Source organism: Trachurus trachurus, assembly GCF_905171665.1.
Source record: "Trachurus trachurus genome assembly, chromosome: 10".
In the NCBI taxonomy this organism is placed as follows: domain Eukaryota; kingdom Metazoa; phylum Chordata; class Actinopteri; order Carangiformes; family Carangidae; genus Trachurus; species Trachurus trachurus.
In genome coordinates this window covers 21,128,285-21,143,977 of record NC_139894.1, presented here as the reverse complement: position 1 = coordinate 21,143,977, position 15,693 = coordinate 21,128,285, and the positions used below count along the sequence as shown (strand labels likewise).

At 39.0% G+C, this 15,693-nt stretch overlaps 1 protein-coding gene across 1 annotated transcript in view; it reads right to left on the bottom strand.

Moving 5' to 3' along the window:
- Positions 1–3,962: 3,962 nt before the first annotated feature.
- Positions 3,963–15,693, bottom strand: part of LOC310993046 (uncharacterized protein) — a 120,614-nt gene continuing 108,883 nt past the window's right edge. Inside the window, exons 11-32 of the mRNA XM_083981309.1 lie at positions 15,032–15,148; positions 13,274–13,300; positions 13,106–13,132; positions 12,927–12,980; positions 12,775–12,834; positions 12,598–12,642; positions 12,396–12,473; positions 12,211–12,234; positions 9,968–10,012; positions 9,769–9,813; positions 9,540–9,620; positions 9,398–9,451; positions 8,997–9,062; positions 8,878–8,904; positions 8,724–8,783; positions 8,558–8,629; positions 8,433–8,459; positions 8,276–8,329; positions 7,961–8,047; positions 7,717–7,815; positions 7,307–7,345; positions 3,963–6,518 (exon numbers count right to left, since the gene is read on the bottom strand). Of these exons, the coding sequence (XP_083837435.1) occupies positions 6,468–6,518; positions 7,307–7,345; positions 7,717–7,815; positions 7,961–8,047; positions 8,276–8,329; positions 8,433–8,459; positions 8,558–8,629; positions 8,724–8,783; positions 8,878–8,904; positions 8,997–9,062; positions 9,398–9,451; positions 9,540–9,620; positions 9,769–9,813; positions 9,968–10,012; positions 12,211–12,234; positions 12,396–12,473; positions 12,598–12,642; positions 12,775–12,834; positions 12,927–12,980; positions 13,106–13,132; positions 13,274–13,300; positions 15,032–15,148 (1,239 nt within the window). The 3' untranslated portion in view covers positions 3,963–6,467. The remainder of the gene's footprint in view (positions 6,519–7,306; positions 7,346–7,716; positions 7,816–7,960; positions 8,048–8,275; positions 8,330–8,432; positions 8,460–8,557; positions 8,630–8,723; positions 8,784–8,877; positions 8,905–8,996; positions 9,063–9,397; positions 9,452–9,539; positions 9,621–9,768; positions 9,814–9,967; positions 10,013–12,210; positions 12,235–12,395; positions 12,474–12,597; positions 12,643–12,774; positions 12,835–12,926; positions 12,981–13,105; positions 13,133–13,273; positions 13,301–15,031; positions 15,149–15,693) is intronic.

Below are 15,693 nucleotides of genomic sequence, written 5' to 3'. Positions count from 1 at the left end.
GATTTTTCTGCTCACTTTTCTGCTCACTCACACCAAAAGAAGAACAATAGCCTAATACTTACGTAGAGATTATGTAATTAACAACTAAAAGTATTTTTCACTCCTTTTCGAGTACCGTATGCAACTTATTTATTTGTTTTGTAGGCTATATTTTGTTTGCATATTGTTTGAATAGCCTACTGTCTGCCATGGTTTTATGTCATTTTATTTTAATACATTTGTGTTGCAGACTTTATTTGAAATAAACACAATCAACAAATCAATCAACCAAAGTAATAAAAGCATGTTCCTCATGTGGACTCTCTTAGAACAGTAGGCCTATCTGTAATGAGGGAAATGCGTTTTCTTAAGAATATCAGTATAGGCTATATTATCAGTGGAGAGGTATACATATTGAAGATGCTGTTGATATGCATTTTAAAAAAAACACACACACAAAAATTGCAATCTGTTTTATACCAAAAACATTCTTGATCTATGATCTATCTGACATGTAGCCTAGGCTAAATCCCACATTGAGAAATGGACCTTATCCTTTAGAACCAGATTTTGTCAATAACATGGCATAAAGAAGGTCCTGATAACAATTCTGTGATGTTATTTGCAACTTTGTTTGATTTGCTTTAATGCAGCCTATGTGTTTTTGGTATTGGCATCATTAAAAAAGATTTAGCCTACCAAATTTTACGCAAGAACAAAAGATTAGATTAGATTAGAAAACTTTATTGATCCCCAAGGGGAAACTGCTTTGCCACCCAATAAAAACACATACATCCACTTAACAGAAGAAGTGCATTTAAAACTTTTATCAGAATTCTATGTAATGGATTTAAAGATGGTAAATATTTGTTAAAATTGTTGAAATCTATATTTTAATGCTGCTGTGCAATCATTAGAATGTACTTTGAATATAGCTTCAGATTTTCATGAATCTTTTTGGATAAATCCAACAACAGTGGTTGTGAACAAAAACCTCAATTTCAACAGTCCAATATAATAGCATTGTTTTTTGCAGTTTTACAATCCATGCAGGACAAAAAGAGGGAATATTTGGTAAGCAGTTTGTTTCTTCTGGAAAAATCTACCGGTAATTTATAGCCTACTAGTTTAGTTTAGTTTATTAGTTTATTGTGCGTGGACAGTCCCAATTAATCAACTGCATCAAATGACAGTAAAAAGGGCAGCTTTAGTCAGCATGGCTAATATTCTGCTAGTCCCCGGCCAGATGACAATGGGCACCCTAAAAAACAACAACTGTATTACAACACAATGATTAAAAAGAATCACTAGGATAGAACAGGTAGGCATCAGTACAATCATGCAAAGACAGAACATAGAAACATACAAGAGCAGCACATGCAATATACCAGTAATCACACACAATAGGCTACATCAGCACATACTGTACTACACATTCGGGGATGCAGACAGACAGGGGTGCATGCAGACATCACATAGACAGATAGAACACAAACAGGCAGCATGATCATGACGCAAATAGCACAATATCTTAGTGGGTACAGGTGTAATTATGAGCGAGCCATGTTTTTAGTTTGGATGTAAAAGTATGTATTTCTTTAATATGGGTGGGAAGTGAGTTCCAATTTTGTACAGAAAATGATAGCTGGCCAAATGTACTTTTGAATGGGACTGTTAAGTCAGCACGAGTGGCGCTTAGTGATCTGACCAATGTTATTGCGTTGGTTTATGAATGAGTTCAATGGTGGAGGAGCTAAACCATGCAGGATTTTAAAGACCAGACAGATGTTCCTATATTTTATGATATCCTGCAGCTCAGAAGCTTATGTTTGTGTAAGATGGTGCCATGATGCGAGCTGTTCAGTTTCTGGTCCAAAACTTTAAGGGTTTGCTTGTACAGCGTTTCCAATGGCTTCAGTGTTGAGCTGTTGGTTTGTCCCCAGCTTGTGAGGCAGTATGTTATGTGCGACATGATCATGGCATTCACATATAATTTGGCAGCATTAAAGGTCATGGTTTTTTTCGTATATATTTTCGTATATATTTAAAATTACTAGTGACACAATAATGTTAAAAAGACATTAAAACTTACCTAATCACAGATGTTACAGAGGTAAATAAAAAAATTGAATGATGACTGTACTCAATTTTACTGTGTCAGTTTTATGGTCTTGGTTTTGTGTATCCTGGCTCACTGTCACAATGCAATGAACTGACGGCTACATGAAAGGAACGGAGACATTGTTTATGTGGTTTGTAACAACTGTGCTTTTCCTAAATCAAATAAAAGTCTCTTATATGTCACAACAATTCCACATACACTAATCATCGTATGCTTTTATAGTGAACAACAGAAAAATTGCAAACTTAGTATAGCTACTGGCTTTATTATTCAGATTTAGTGATTTAGAAATGTGTTGTAAACTTCCTAACAGCCCCAGAAATTGGGGTTATGAATGAATTATGAGAACATTTCTTGAATAAACTTGTGTATTTGAGTGCACAATAACGTTTCATTTTAACTATTTTTGAGGAGGAAAACCCTCAAATTTATAGCGTTGCAAAATTCAATGAACATAACAAATGTGGCAATATAATAACCACAAAAAGTCCTGAGGATATTTTTTTAAAACTAGCAGTTATTTAAACTAAAAACATGACTTTCAGAGTTGGTGTAAACATTCAAGCAGATGTTAATGTGCCTACGCTGTAGTGTCCCTACCACATGGATCAGCTGCAACCAATTGTGTAACCTGTTGTTCAGTCAGAAACAATGAGCTCATTCAGCTATTCCAATAGAATACATATGTAAATGATTTGTGAAAATGTTTGGTAAAATTATAAAAACTAAAAGCACATTTTTAGAGCCTATGGATCACACAACAATATCAGTATTTTTCATAAACATTTGGGTTAAATACTTTTTATAGCCTAACTAAATAGACTACACCGATGCAATCACTAATACCATGCAGATGAGGAACTTGTCTGTCAGCATTATTTTGTTGTGTAGTGTTACTTTAGGGAAAATAAATCCTCTTTTGATCTTGAGCTTTCCACAGGGAGGTCAGAGGTCAAGAGAAACCTTGAGGTAGTAGATACTGATTATGCATTGAAGAGAATAGATAACTTTCTGGCAACAGTCTTCTGCAGTGTATTTAGCCTATACCGTATAGGTTATTTTTTTTAGGGCATTTTTTCTCATACCAGCGGTTTAGCTCTGTATATGGCAATATCAGTTTGTCAATCAGTTGATCCATTGCTTTTGTTCAGGCTGAAATATCACAGGAACTACCAGGTTGAAACACTGGATCTTTTGTACATCATCCCCAGAGGATGAACTCTGGTTCTGGTCATCTCCTGACTTTTCTGCTTTCATCATGATCATGTTGAATTTCTAATTCCGTACCGTGTGTTTCAGCCTTTTAAGCCTCAGATGTACTCTGTGAGAGCCACTAGCATGGTGTATATAAAATATATAGTCACTTGCAAGAGACTCGGTTTTGAAGGAAGTTGCTGTTGCTCTTTTCATCTTTATGGTGCAGGACAACATGCACTTAAATTCCTTCTTCCATAGTGAAGACTGGCCTTTCGTTATAAATTTTGCTCCTTTGTGTGTAATGTATTGAGGGACTTGTACGTCTCTAAAGTACAGGACCATAGTCTGCTGTCAATCTTATTATTGTCATCATTTATTTACTTTGTTTATTTGTACATCTACTGGGTATTTCTGCAACTGATCAAATTGATATCCTTCTTTGAAAAATAAAGTTAAACTTGTTACTTGAAGCCACATTTTATAAATAACTGCACATTATTTAATGTTACTGCATTTTGTGAAAATACATGCAGGGAGGGGCAGGGTTGACGGAACATCTCAAATTCTTTCTGGACTGATATTATGTTAATGTCAAATAAATGAAACAAAAATAATTTCACATGATTACATTTGATTTAATGGACAAGAAACCATAAACCAGAGATTTTATTTCAGTCTACATGTTTAGTTAACCAGATTTCACGTTATACATATTTAGACAAGTAATTACAAAAATAGCTTAATTCTTTTATAACCAAATACACAACCGAAAAACATTCTCACAAAGTCAAGCTAATACTGTGATATATGGTTTGCTAAAACACCAAACTGTATTCAGATATTGTACCATTCACTGATTTTGTTAAGCCTGAAAACTGAAACTGATAGAATCTGCAAAAGAAATAAAGACATATAATAATGTTAAGAGACAGATACCCATCAGCTTCCAGTAAAAAATAATGCTAAGGCCTACGTGATTTGCAGTTAAGCCATTCTGCTTTAAAACAGAATTTTCCACTCACACAATTCTCAAATAAAGTGTTTATGTCTGTCTTGGCATAATGCCAAGCAGCTCATAAAGATGTGTGTTTCATAGAGAGCATTCAAAGAATACTTTTCACTTAATGAACAAGTTCTAATACTGTGTTACTACTGTGTAATGTGATGCACTGATATTTCTTATAGTAAAAACCAATGACATTGGATATGATATAAAAGATCTTTGCAAAACTGAATTTAAATAGGAACTATGCAGTGCAGTAAAATGAGGCCTGCATCATGATGAGCAATTTTACCGGTCAGCTGCCAGAGGATATCTTTTGATTTTAAAGATGAAGTCATTATTACCAATATACTGTATCTTCTGGATTCAGTATTGACCCAACAATGTTGCCATATGAACAATTTACTTAAATTGGAATAGTCAATGTCCCTTTCACTTTTTCACACATCACTTATCTACATGTGGTCTCCTGATTCATTTGAAGATCTCATCTTAAATCACACTAAAATTATGAAATAACCATAATAATAGGTAATTTTACGATGGGAAATCTGAAAATGATGCAGTGTTTGTGGGCAAGAACTAGAATTACAGATATTTAGCGTCCTACATGCAAATGGTGAATAAACTATTGTGTGATCATTCATATTCAGAGTAACAATGAAAATATTTCAACTTATTGCAAGAGTCATGACGGGGGTGTAACCTGATCATATACTTTCCCTTACAAAAGATGACTGCTTAATATTCACCATTCTGTATCAAAAGTGCAACTAATATCAATGTCCATTAAGAAAAGTTATACAATTTCCCATTAACGTGAATGCATTTCTACACATAAACAGAACCAAATAATGATTCCATATAATTCTATGAAATCTCTGTAGTACATTGTGAAGTAAAGGTTTGTTTTCTTCCTGTTTTTAACATTGCATGTAATGCATTTGTTTACACATGTGAACTATGGTTTGCATAACCACACATGCAGATTTTTAAAAGAATTGGAGTTTTAAAAGTATCTAAGCACCAAGAAATTATTCCATCTGAGAAAAATGTATTACAAAGACCAAAGCTTGTGATACTGTAGATGAAAGAGAGCACACACAAAAATATGCATTAAACTGACAATTGACATTATAAACCACTGTTCTAATATGTATTACTAAATTAAAATGAATAATTACAAAAAAAAAATCAATGGCTGTTTATACATTTGTTTCACTTTTCATACTTTAGTCTGTTAGTCCTTCAGTCCAAATGATAATATTGGTTCAAAAATACCAAACAAACAACACACTTAAGTCAGCAGCAAGAACTTACAACAGTAAAAATGGCAACAGTAATCAAACGTCTTCATCTGTGATTAAAAGATAATTATCGGTCACACTGAAAACTATTAAGAAGATAATTTGATTGACAATAATTTCTTAAGGCAACTAAAACAGAACCAGTGAAACACTGAACATGAATACTGTAAATGGTTCCTTCAAATCTGGTCTAGCTTCACTGTCTATGTATTTTCCACAAACATGTCAATGCACAGGAATGCAAAATGTAACTGGACAAAATCAGATAATTATATGACGGAATTAATCAAAACAACACACTAAGCCACCACTGCTGCAAGAGTAAGCCTTAAAAAAAAGGTTGACTTACAAACTTCTCTGAGTGGCTTGTTCAAATGGAAAGCCTATTAAAAGACTGCTTTTTGTAAATGAAAATGAATTAACTGTCATTTTATGTTTCAATGGGGGACCACAAGTCATACAAGCTCAAGGGATGCTTAACAACACTGTATCTTATTACGATCACGCATAGAATTAGTGAAAACTTTTTGCTGGGGAGCCATACAAGAGATCACCAAAACATGTTCAATGTGCAGTAAATCCTTCCTTATGTGCCAGTGACATCGTTGCCTCCCAAACTCCTTCAACTGGTTATCAAGCCGTTGCTTATCATCATCAGCCACATGTGGCTTCCTCTGTGACTGTGGATAAGGAGTGTTCTCTGTCGCCCCCTCCTGGAGAGTTTCCATAAACAGAGGATCTGAGTGTTCAGTATGACACTGAGGCGTTACATGGCTCTCCCTTGTTTCATAAAGGCCAGTGTGCCCCTCACGCTCTCTGCCTGTCAATGTGTCCTTTCTCCACCAGGCCCAGCATCCCTTCAGGGCTGAGAGAGACGCTTGCGTTTGAGCTTCTGCCTCGCCATCTCCTCCTTTTAGAAAACACAGAGAGGAGAAGAGAGCACTGACCCACACTCCTCCATCTGCCGAGAGATCTGTCCATCCATCCGTCCATCAATACATCATCTATCCACTTAAGGTCAGCAGCCGTGAGACCAGGTGAGTGCACACACTGTCATTCTCAAACAGCGTTCATGATTGCAATCAGGCAGCAAGTCAGACTTTGTTAGTAGGGCAATTCTCCACTCCAATACTGTCATCTGGACTGTCCTTCAAAGTAAGAGACCCACTGCCGGTTCAGTTTCCTGTCTTCAAACGCCATCTGCATTCTCAACAACACTGGATCTCTAGTTTCAATAATACTGTAGTCTCAAAAATGTCCTTGTTAAAAAAAATTCTCAATATATTATATAAACGTTTTTATAAAAAAAAAAAAAGGGGGCGGGTGGGTTGTTTGTTGTAGTATTCAGTTGCAATATATACCAGATCAATATGTACAGATTCCATGCTGCTGGTTAGTCATCACTGCAAAAGAGGAATAGCAGAAATTGATTATTAGTCATATGTCAAACCAAAATCAATTAGTAATACATTCTTTATGCCTTCAGGGGATAACACTTCACAAATACAAACTCCCACACTTTAATATACTTACAAAATGTCCCTGTTTCAAATCAGAGTCAAGCAATTAATTTAATGTTGCCAAACCATGAGTAATAATCTCAGAATAATTATCTCACTATTGGTTATTTTTTAACCGAGCAGCATTCACACTATGCTTTTTAAAATGTTTACACATAGGACCACTTTTGATCCTCACCTTGTGCCAGCAGCCTGGTATGGGCAGCCCGTCGTGTCCCTATAGAGAGAAAACAGCAGTGGAAAGTTAAAAAAGAGTTAGACATGCTTAGACATAATAGTTCTGTAGGCTGCTCATTTTAATATTAGTAAAAAACTGCAGGTCCTAATGGCCGGACTGCTGTTACTCTACAAAATCAGTGACTGAGCAGTAAATTAAACAAAGCCAAGTAAACAAGAGTACAAAAAAGGTCAAAACATCCTGTTTGTATTTGCTTTTGCAGTGAGTTCTGCAGTAAAAACATCAAATTTGGATTGGTGAAGGCATGACAGAGTTTGAGAGAAACGAACAAAAGAAACTTAAGTGGTTGACAAGAACATTGGATGCACAAATAGCATCCAGAAATGAGAAAGGAGACAGAGATACTGTACCACAGGACAGGGGGCCTCAGGGCCAGAGGGAGGAAGAGGAGGAGCTGGAGGGGAAGAAAGCCCCGACTCCCCAGACAGAACTTTAGACTCATCACAACCCTGTCAGCAAGAGCCAGTTCAATATTCACAGTTTCAGAGAAAGCAGGAAACAGAGAGCAAAAGGTAGGAAATTGAACATATGAAAGGAGAGCGAAGACTGGGAGTGAGTTTGTGTGTGTGCGTGTGTGCGTGTGTGTGTACATACCACTGGACAAGGCTGGTCCAAGCCTGGAGGACCCTGCTCTCCCTTCTGGCCCTTTAGACCTCTCTTTCCCACTGCTCCCCTGTCACCCTGGACATGAGAAAGACAGCAGTTAGACACACAGACAGACACATAGACACACACACACACACCAAGATATCAAGCAAGACAATCAATGCATTTAAAGTTGGTGGCAGAATCCCTAAATGTCGTCGTGTGCGATACAGTGAATCATGTTACAATAAATTAGAGGAACAAAATACAATTGTTTCTGCTTTGATGAGAATAATGTCATTTCTTTGGGTATTTTGTACCAACCTTTTCGCCTCTTTCCCCTCGGTCGCCTTTCCCTCCCATCATACCCGGAAAACCCTAGAGGCACAAATAGGTCAGCAGGTTATTACTGGATACAGTTTACTGTTTAATTAAAAATGTAAAATAAAATAGAATGGAAACGATCTTTGTGATAACTCACATCTAGTCCTGGCTCCCCTGGTTTGCCCTGCAACCAAGAATCACAGAAATAACAGATCTATTCAAGACTCACAAATCAAAATCAACAAGTATTAAACAGATTTATCAGTGTGGTTGTGTTCTTACTTTTTCTCCCTTTGCACCAGGAAGACCGACTAACCCTGCAGACCCAGGTGCACCCTGGTGACCATCTAGTCCCTGCAGGTAAGTGGATTGTTTTATGTTGTTATACAACTCAGGTCTTGTGTTGTTTTGTATTACAGAATGATAATGAGGGTCCGGTGCCACTCACCCTGAGTCCAGGTGATCCCGTGTCTCCCTTTTCTCCCCTCATCCCATATCCAGGCTCCCCCTGCAACAGAGCACAGGAAGGCTGAGCACCAGACCAGTTACCATAATCTCCACAACATACAGATTATATTAGACACTTGGTCTTGCAGGCTTACTTTAGGACCAGGCATCCCATGCAGTCCCTGAAAAGCATAGAGTGAAGTTGTGTGTGAGTGTGTGACAGCTCAAGGTGAAAATAACAAATATGACCGTATTGTTAAGTAGGCCTACTCACCGTGGACCCAGGGGACCCGGGAACTCCTGGTGGACCAGGTGGGCCTGGTTGGGAAATCATCTGAACCTGGGAACCATTGACATTTTTATTATCCAAGAGCAGAAGACCCAAGTAAAGTGTAACTTGTGTCATGAGCCAGATGAGTCACTGGTTAAAAGGACCATTACAGCGTTTTCTGTAAGTTTATGTAAGTATATTTCATGACTGCTGACTATTTCCCAAAGCATACTGATGAGAGATGAGTGTAACTCTCTGAATAATAGTGTTTCTATTGTTTTCATCCATTTTCATGATGAAAATCAACTAGCACAAACTCAAAAACAGTTTGAGTTGTGTATGCCATCGCTTCTGACAGGCCCCTAATGTGATGACCATGACTGTGTGTTGTGTGTTTCATTCACCAGGTTGTCATCCAGTCTGCAGTCGCCCTTCTCTCCTTTCAGTCCGTCCATGCCCTGACCCATGAAAAAAAAATTAACCTCCAGTTGTTTGTGCTTTTCACTGTTTGAATGTTAGAGAAACATTTTTGCAATAATCACTTACAGTAGGCCCAGAGAGCCCCATCTCTCCCTTCTCTCCTCTCTCACCAGGTGGTCCAGTCTCCCCGAGGTCACCTTTAGGTCCCTGGAGGTAGAGAAGCACAAATGAATCTCACATTTAACATAATAAGGACTGCTAAAAAAAGACCTACATATTTAGCCATAAAAAAATAAACTATTGGTACAAGGCATTTGATCAGTCTGGGTGTAATTTCTGCTTTTTGCAACTGTACCTTCTCCCCATCCACTCCTGCTGGGCCAGGTAAACCAAGCTCACCCTGGAGGAGGACAAAGCAAGGAAAGATTCACACACGTGATAAATATGACTTACTTTAACACTGCACAAAATTGGGTGTAGTAATCAGTTTTCATCAAACAACTCTGTTAATGCATTGCATTGGTTGGATGACCAGTGATTTCAGAGTGTGTTACCTTTTCCCCTCGGGGACCTGAGGGTCCAGGTGGTCCAGGAGGGCCCTTGGGAAAGACGGACAGAAAACAGGAATTTACATAATCAAATTAACTTTGTAAATCGTTCAAATCAAAATAAATCAATTAACTCAGGGAGTACTGCTACAGTAGTACAGTATAGTACTGCTAGTTGGTCACTAGTGGGCAGTAGAAATGAGCTGTACACCACACTATCATGGCATGGCCCTTTAAGTTGATACTCTTGAAGCCCTGTGTGTACCAGCAGGTCTTTGACTCTGAATGCCATCTGGTGTTGGGTAGGTTGGCTACAGTGAGTACTTGAAACATTTTGTGCTGAGAACTGCCTGTTTTATCTGGAAACTCTGCTGATGAGAGCTGTGAGAGTGAACTAAAACATCCAGATTGGAAAAAACAAATCAAAGATTTAAAGTGCAGTTACTGATAATTCTCTGTGGGTTCATCACTTTGAGTGACAGTTTTCACATACACATCTTGTGATTCATTTATAAAAAGAAAAGATACGCTTTCATTAGAGCTGTCATTTTCAGGACAGTCATAGAGACATATTGTATACACAATATGCAACTGTTTACTTCCATTGTTCATCACATGGGACATGGTACGAATCCAGGAACTCACAGAATTTTACCATAAGGCCTGAACCGGGGCCAACACAAAACAATACTGACTGGCTGATGGATTTCACAATGCTGGCCAGACAGTAAACAAACTCTGTAGGCTGATCACAACCAACTTGAAGCAATTTTATCAAACAGTGATTGTAAAACAGCGCTGACTGTGGTTTGTGCTACACAATAGCCTGGCATCATTTTCCATTCTGTTGATTGTTTTAATGCAGGATGAGTTGGACAAGAGGAGAAACAAAACATGTATGGGACTTTATGTAACACTAAATGGATGAAGGATAGATTCATATGCCTTTTCATTTTGTGATGTCTAATGGGTGACAAGTCCCTTAAATCACCCTCCATAATTATTACATCCAGAATGACACACTTGTTTCTACTCCCTGTGAAGTCCTCGGCCGTCTTGAAGTAATAAAAAGGGAAACCATGTTATCTCCCGGAGGTGTACATGCTGATTCTCTCCTTTTTATCGACTTCTTTGTTTGTTCTCCAGTGAAGCCATGGAAATCAACAGATGTTTACAAACCTCAGTTTGATCTGTGAAATGTCATCATTGGAAAGTCTACTCATGCAGATAATTACACAAGAGCTACAAAATTAATGATAGAAACAAAGAACCAATTTTAGCATGGTTCTAAACCTTATTCATCATTACTTAGGATTTCACCACAGATGGGGCCATTACAGCTCCTCACATAAATAGGTGAGTGAATCATAACAAAAGCTGGGTGGCCAGTGAGCACTCTCTGCTCCATGAATATAACTTCAGCGGATACCTAGTATGTGATTTGGTGCCAAATGATCCACACTGGCAGTATGCCTCAGATAAGATCTCAGGTTCGTGTTTTCACTGACCCCCCTCACACTGCTGTCTACAGCGTTGCATGCAGGTCCATTGCAGGAGCCTGTTTCAATCAGCTCCAATGGGACCAGCTTCATAGTGGTTTTTAATCAAATACACACTCCACTGCAATGATAGCCATCTATTATTACTATATGTAGCACGGTGTATGGTAGAATCAAAGGATCCTGTGTATGATGAGAGGGATGTAATACTGAGACTGTGGCGGGGCTCCTCTTCAGTCTAGTGCATTCCCTTGTGCAACAACTGGGAAATGTGGAACAGCACAAATACACCGTAAAAACCCACCATGCCGATTTTCAGCAAGTTGTGAGGCACACTGGTTACATGGCATGAAACACACACTCACCGCAATATAAGAAAGGCTCTAGATTTTTCTGCATGATTAAGTGTGCTTCTTTAGCCTGACGTTATCTGATAGAACAGAACAGCTGGACTATATTTACCGGGGCTGTGTGTTTTATCCCAAATGGATACATAAGATAGTTTGGTAGACTACTGACTAGCACATTGAGCAATGCTCTTTAGATGTGGCCTCTACAGTGACATCTTACATCTTAAGTCTGTAGGTGTGGATAGAAGGCATGTACAGAAACACACACAGATCCACTGGCTGAAGCAGGTGGGATAAGGAGTGGAAATACTACATGTGCTGTGTGCAGCAAGTCTGGGTCAGTCTCAGTCGTGTTAGTTACTGATCACACCACCAAAACCATGCAGACATAAAAAATTACCGAAATACTGATGGTGTTGATGGCCTGTCAAGGAGAAATGGTGACATGTTCAGTTTTGTGGTTTAGAAAAAGAAAAAAAGATACAAAGGTCGTTTTACTACACACAGCCATTTCTGGACTTTAGTTTTGCATGACTCCTTGAGATGAATACACACTGGAATCATTAACACTTTAATATTACTCACCTGGAAAGCATCTAGAAGCTGCCCATTGAAGTCAATGATGTCTGAGGAACCTGGAGTTCCGTTTTCACCAGGATAACCCTGAAGCAGAGGGAAAAACAAATAAGGTGTAAACACAAGATCAGATAGACATTTCACATTGGGTAATAATTGGTATGATAACTAAATGTTTAAAGAGGGATAACCCTTTGGATAATACACATACCATAGGTCCTTGCAGTCCTTGTTCTCCTATTTCCCCTTTGTCACCCTGTGTGATGTAAATGTGCAAATATGGTAAAACTTTTTCAGACATTTAACATTAACGATACAATGTAAAAGTGTTTAAGTCTAAAATAGTAGAAGTTGTTTATATGTTCTTTTTTAAATATTTGTCTCTTACCTTTAATCCTGGGAGTCCATCCATGCCTCTCTCTCCTTTTTCTCCTGCACCTGGCTCACCCTATTCCAATACACAAAAAACATTTAAGGATAATGCATGTACATTTGAGCAGAGACATGATCCTGTAGCTTATTAGCAGAGCGTCTCTGTACCTTTGCCCCTGGAGGACCCTGTGGCCCTGCATAGCCCGGCTCACCATCTTCTCCCTGTCAGTCAACAAATGTCAAAAGTTCAAATGTTTGGTCATGTGCTACTTCCCTAGTTGACCGTAGAGTTTGACAAGCTTGAAAAACAATTCGAAACAATACTGATTATCCACAGATGAACTTACCGGCTTCCCGGGCAATCCCTGTGGTCCCTGGCACAGAAAGATATTTGGTTATCATAATTATCTAGAGGAAGACAAATCACCTCCACAGATGTACAGTGTAATAATAGTTCATGACAGAAATATTACTTGAGATGTAGAATAAAAAAATAAATAAAAAACTCAACTCACATCTACACCATCACGACCTGGAAAACCCTGAAGGGGAGAGAGGAGAAACACGGTTAAGGTCACAATTTTTCATTCAAGAGTTGAACTGATATGACCACTAGATGTCAGTGTTCATCAAACAATGACCAGTCCAGGGACTACGATCTGTCCAGTGTCCATTCAGAGCTTGAGTGCACATAAAAAAATAACAAATAGAAAAACCTGAAATAAACTGGATGCAGCTGCTTCTATAGGGAACCAGGGTTCACTGAACGATTTGATGAGTGTGAAATGTATGGGAATCATATGCTACAGCCTTTTACATTCACCACATCTCAACCCAGTGGAAAAACTATGAGTGATTAGTTGGACACCAGAACCAAACATCTTAAGGAAGAGTAATGTTCATCCCTCCAGTAGATTTCCACAGACTTGAAGATTTCTAGTAGTCCACCAACAGTTCTTTTCTTCAATTTGTTACCCATCTGTGTTAGGATGTCAGATACATTTCCAATTATAAATGATGCTCAAATCACTTGATATATTCTCCTGAACGTACATGTGTTGAAATAAAGCAAATATTTAGTATTGACCCAAACATCCACCGCAGCGGTTTCATGTGGCCACACATCAGACAGAAACAAGCTGTCATTCTTTTTTCTCTTTTCCACTTCACAGATATAAACGCCAAGGGTTCGTGGACACCCATGCTGGCAGGCCTGCTCACTTTCTCCTGCTCAGCCTCTGCTACATTCAGACATCTGCCCACAACATGGAGCAGCTCTTAGCACCACTCTGCCTTGTTTTGCTGTTTTGGGTTTTGCAATGCCTTTAATCAACATGGAGAGTACATTTGAAATCGACTGGGTTAGAACACAGGCCCCCTCTTTTCAACCCGCCTGCTTTTAGTCATTTTTTGAGCTGTGCTGGCTTTCTCTCTTGTCGGTTCTGCATAAGGTCTCAACTCACCCACGCTGAAACCAACATTTTTCACTTGGATCTCCATGTTGTCCTGTGCCAGTTGAGGGTAACTGAGCATTCATTCCTTCACTTGGATAAACAAAAATTACCTTCATAGTCTCCTTCCCTCTCTTCCATCTTATAACCACAGCTTCATGCTGCCATTGCATATGAACTAACCTCTGGGAAGCAAAGTCAATTTTGAGAAACATAAACCGCCTCAGGCAAGGAGCGCAACTATTGTTTGGTGAGGTCGGCAAACTGCCCATGAACTCACCACACTGCCATATCTGTTTCAGGGGCGCACATCGACACAGTCGTGGCGGGAGGGTGGGAGAATGGGGGCATGCTGGAGAACTTTGTGGCCACTGTCTTACACAAAACAGATGAGGCCAGGGGTAGAGTTGCTATATTTGGAGTTTTTAGGTAAGCCGCAGCTCACTGGCAAAGCCGGAAGAATGAGAATATGGGTTCACTGCAATTTACTGTGTAGACCCTTTCCCTCCTTAATACACATGAATAAATGCACATTCATCTGCAGCACACATACACAGAAACACAATTTGTGATTTGTCACACCCCGTGGTTGAACCTCACCAGGTCAACACAATGGTGTAACACAGCCCCCAATGACTGAGGTGTTTTAAGTGCCTATATTCTTTGTGGTGCAACCTTAGTTAGAGGGTGAGGAAAAAAGGGTGAGCGACAAACGAGGAGGGGGATAACAGCAACTGAATGGAGTGTGTGGGTGTGTATGAGTGCTTGTTTTGTATAGTGGATGTAAATCTGGCATTTTGATATATGAGGAGAAACTCTTACCGACTCTCCAGCAGGGCCACGGGGCCCATCCTTGCCTGTGTTCCCAGGGGGCCCTCGGGGACCAGGAGGACCTGGGGGACCGGGAGGGCCAGCTGGCCCAGCCTGGCCTTGGTCACCCTAATGAAAAAATAGCAAAAAACAGAAGAATGAGGACAGGAAATGCTATAAGGGATTATTTACCCTTTTATAATGGATCAAAAGCTTACATGTTGATTGCAGTTAAAATAACGAGAATTGTCAAACATCTTATAATAAATATCTATAACAAATAGCCTATTTCTAACATACTGTATTACTTAAAACTGCATTGGTGCACGATTGCACCACCGGGGGTCAGTAGAAACTAGGTCCAAACAAAACACTGAAATATTAGGCTATCACTTTTTAAGCTAATATGGCCAACATGTTACCTAACTGCCTGTTTGTCCAGCTGATAGGGAGGAACATCAGCTTTAAGCTGGAGTCATGGTCGCATCAAATCAAGTTCAGTATTCACTCCTTTTGACTCAGTTTTTGGTCTTCACTGACTTCTGAGAAAGATATTTGTCTAGTAGCCTAGCTAATTGTTTAGCAGCTTGTTGCTAAGCTCTGCCATTTGTTCTGTAGCCTAGTGTTTCCCTTTTTTCCCATTGTTTTTCACTGAAAGCAGTTGTGGCCAAAAA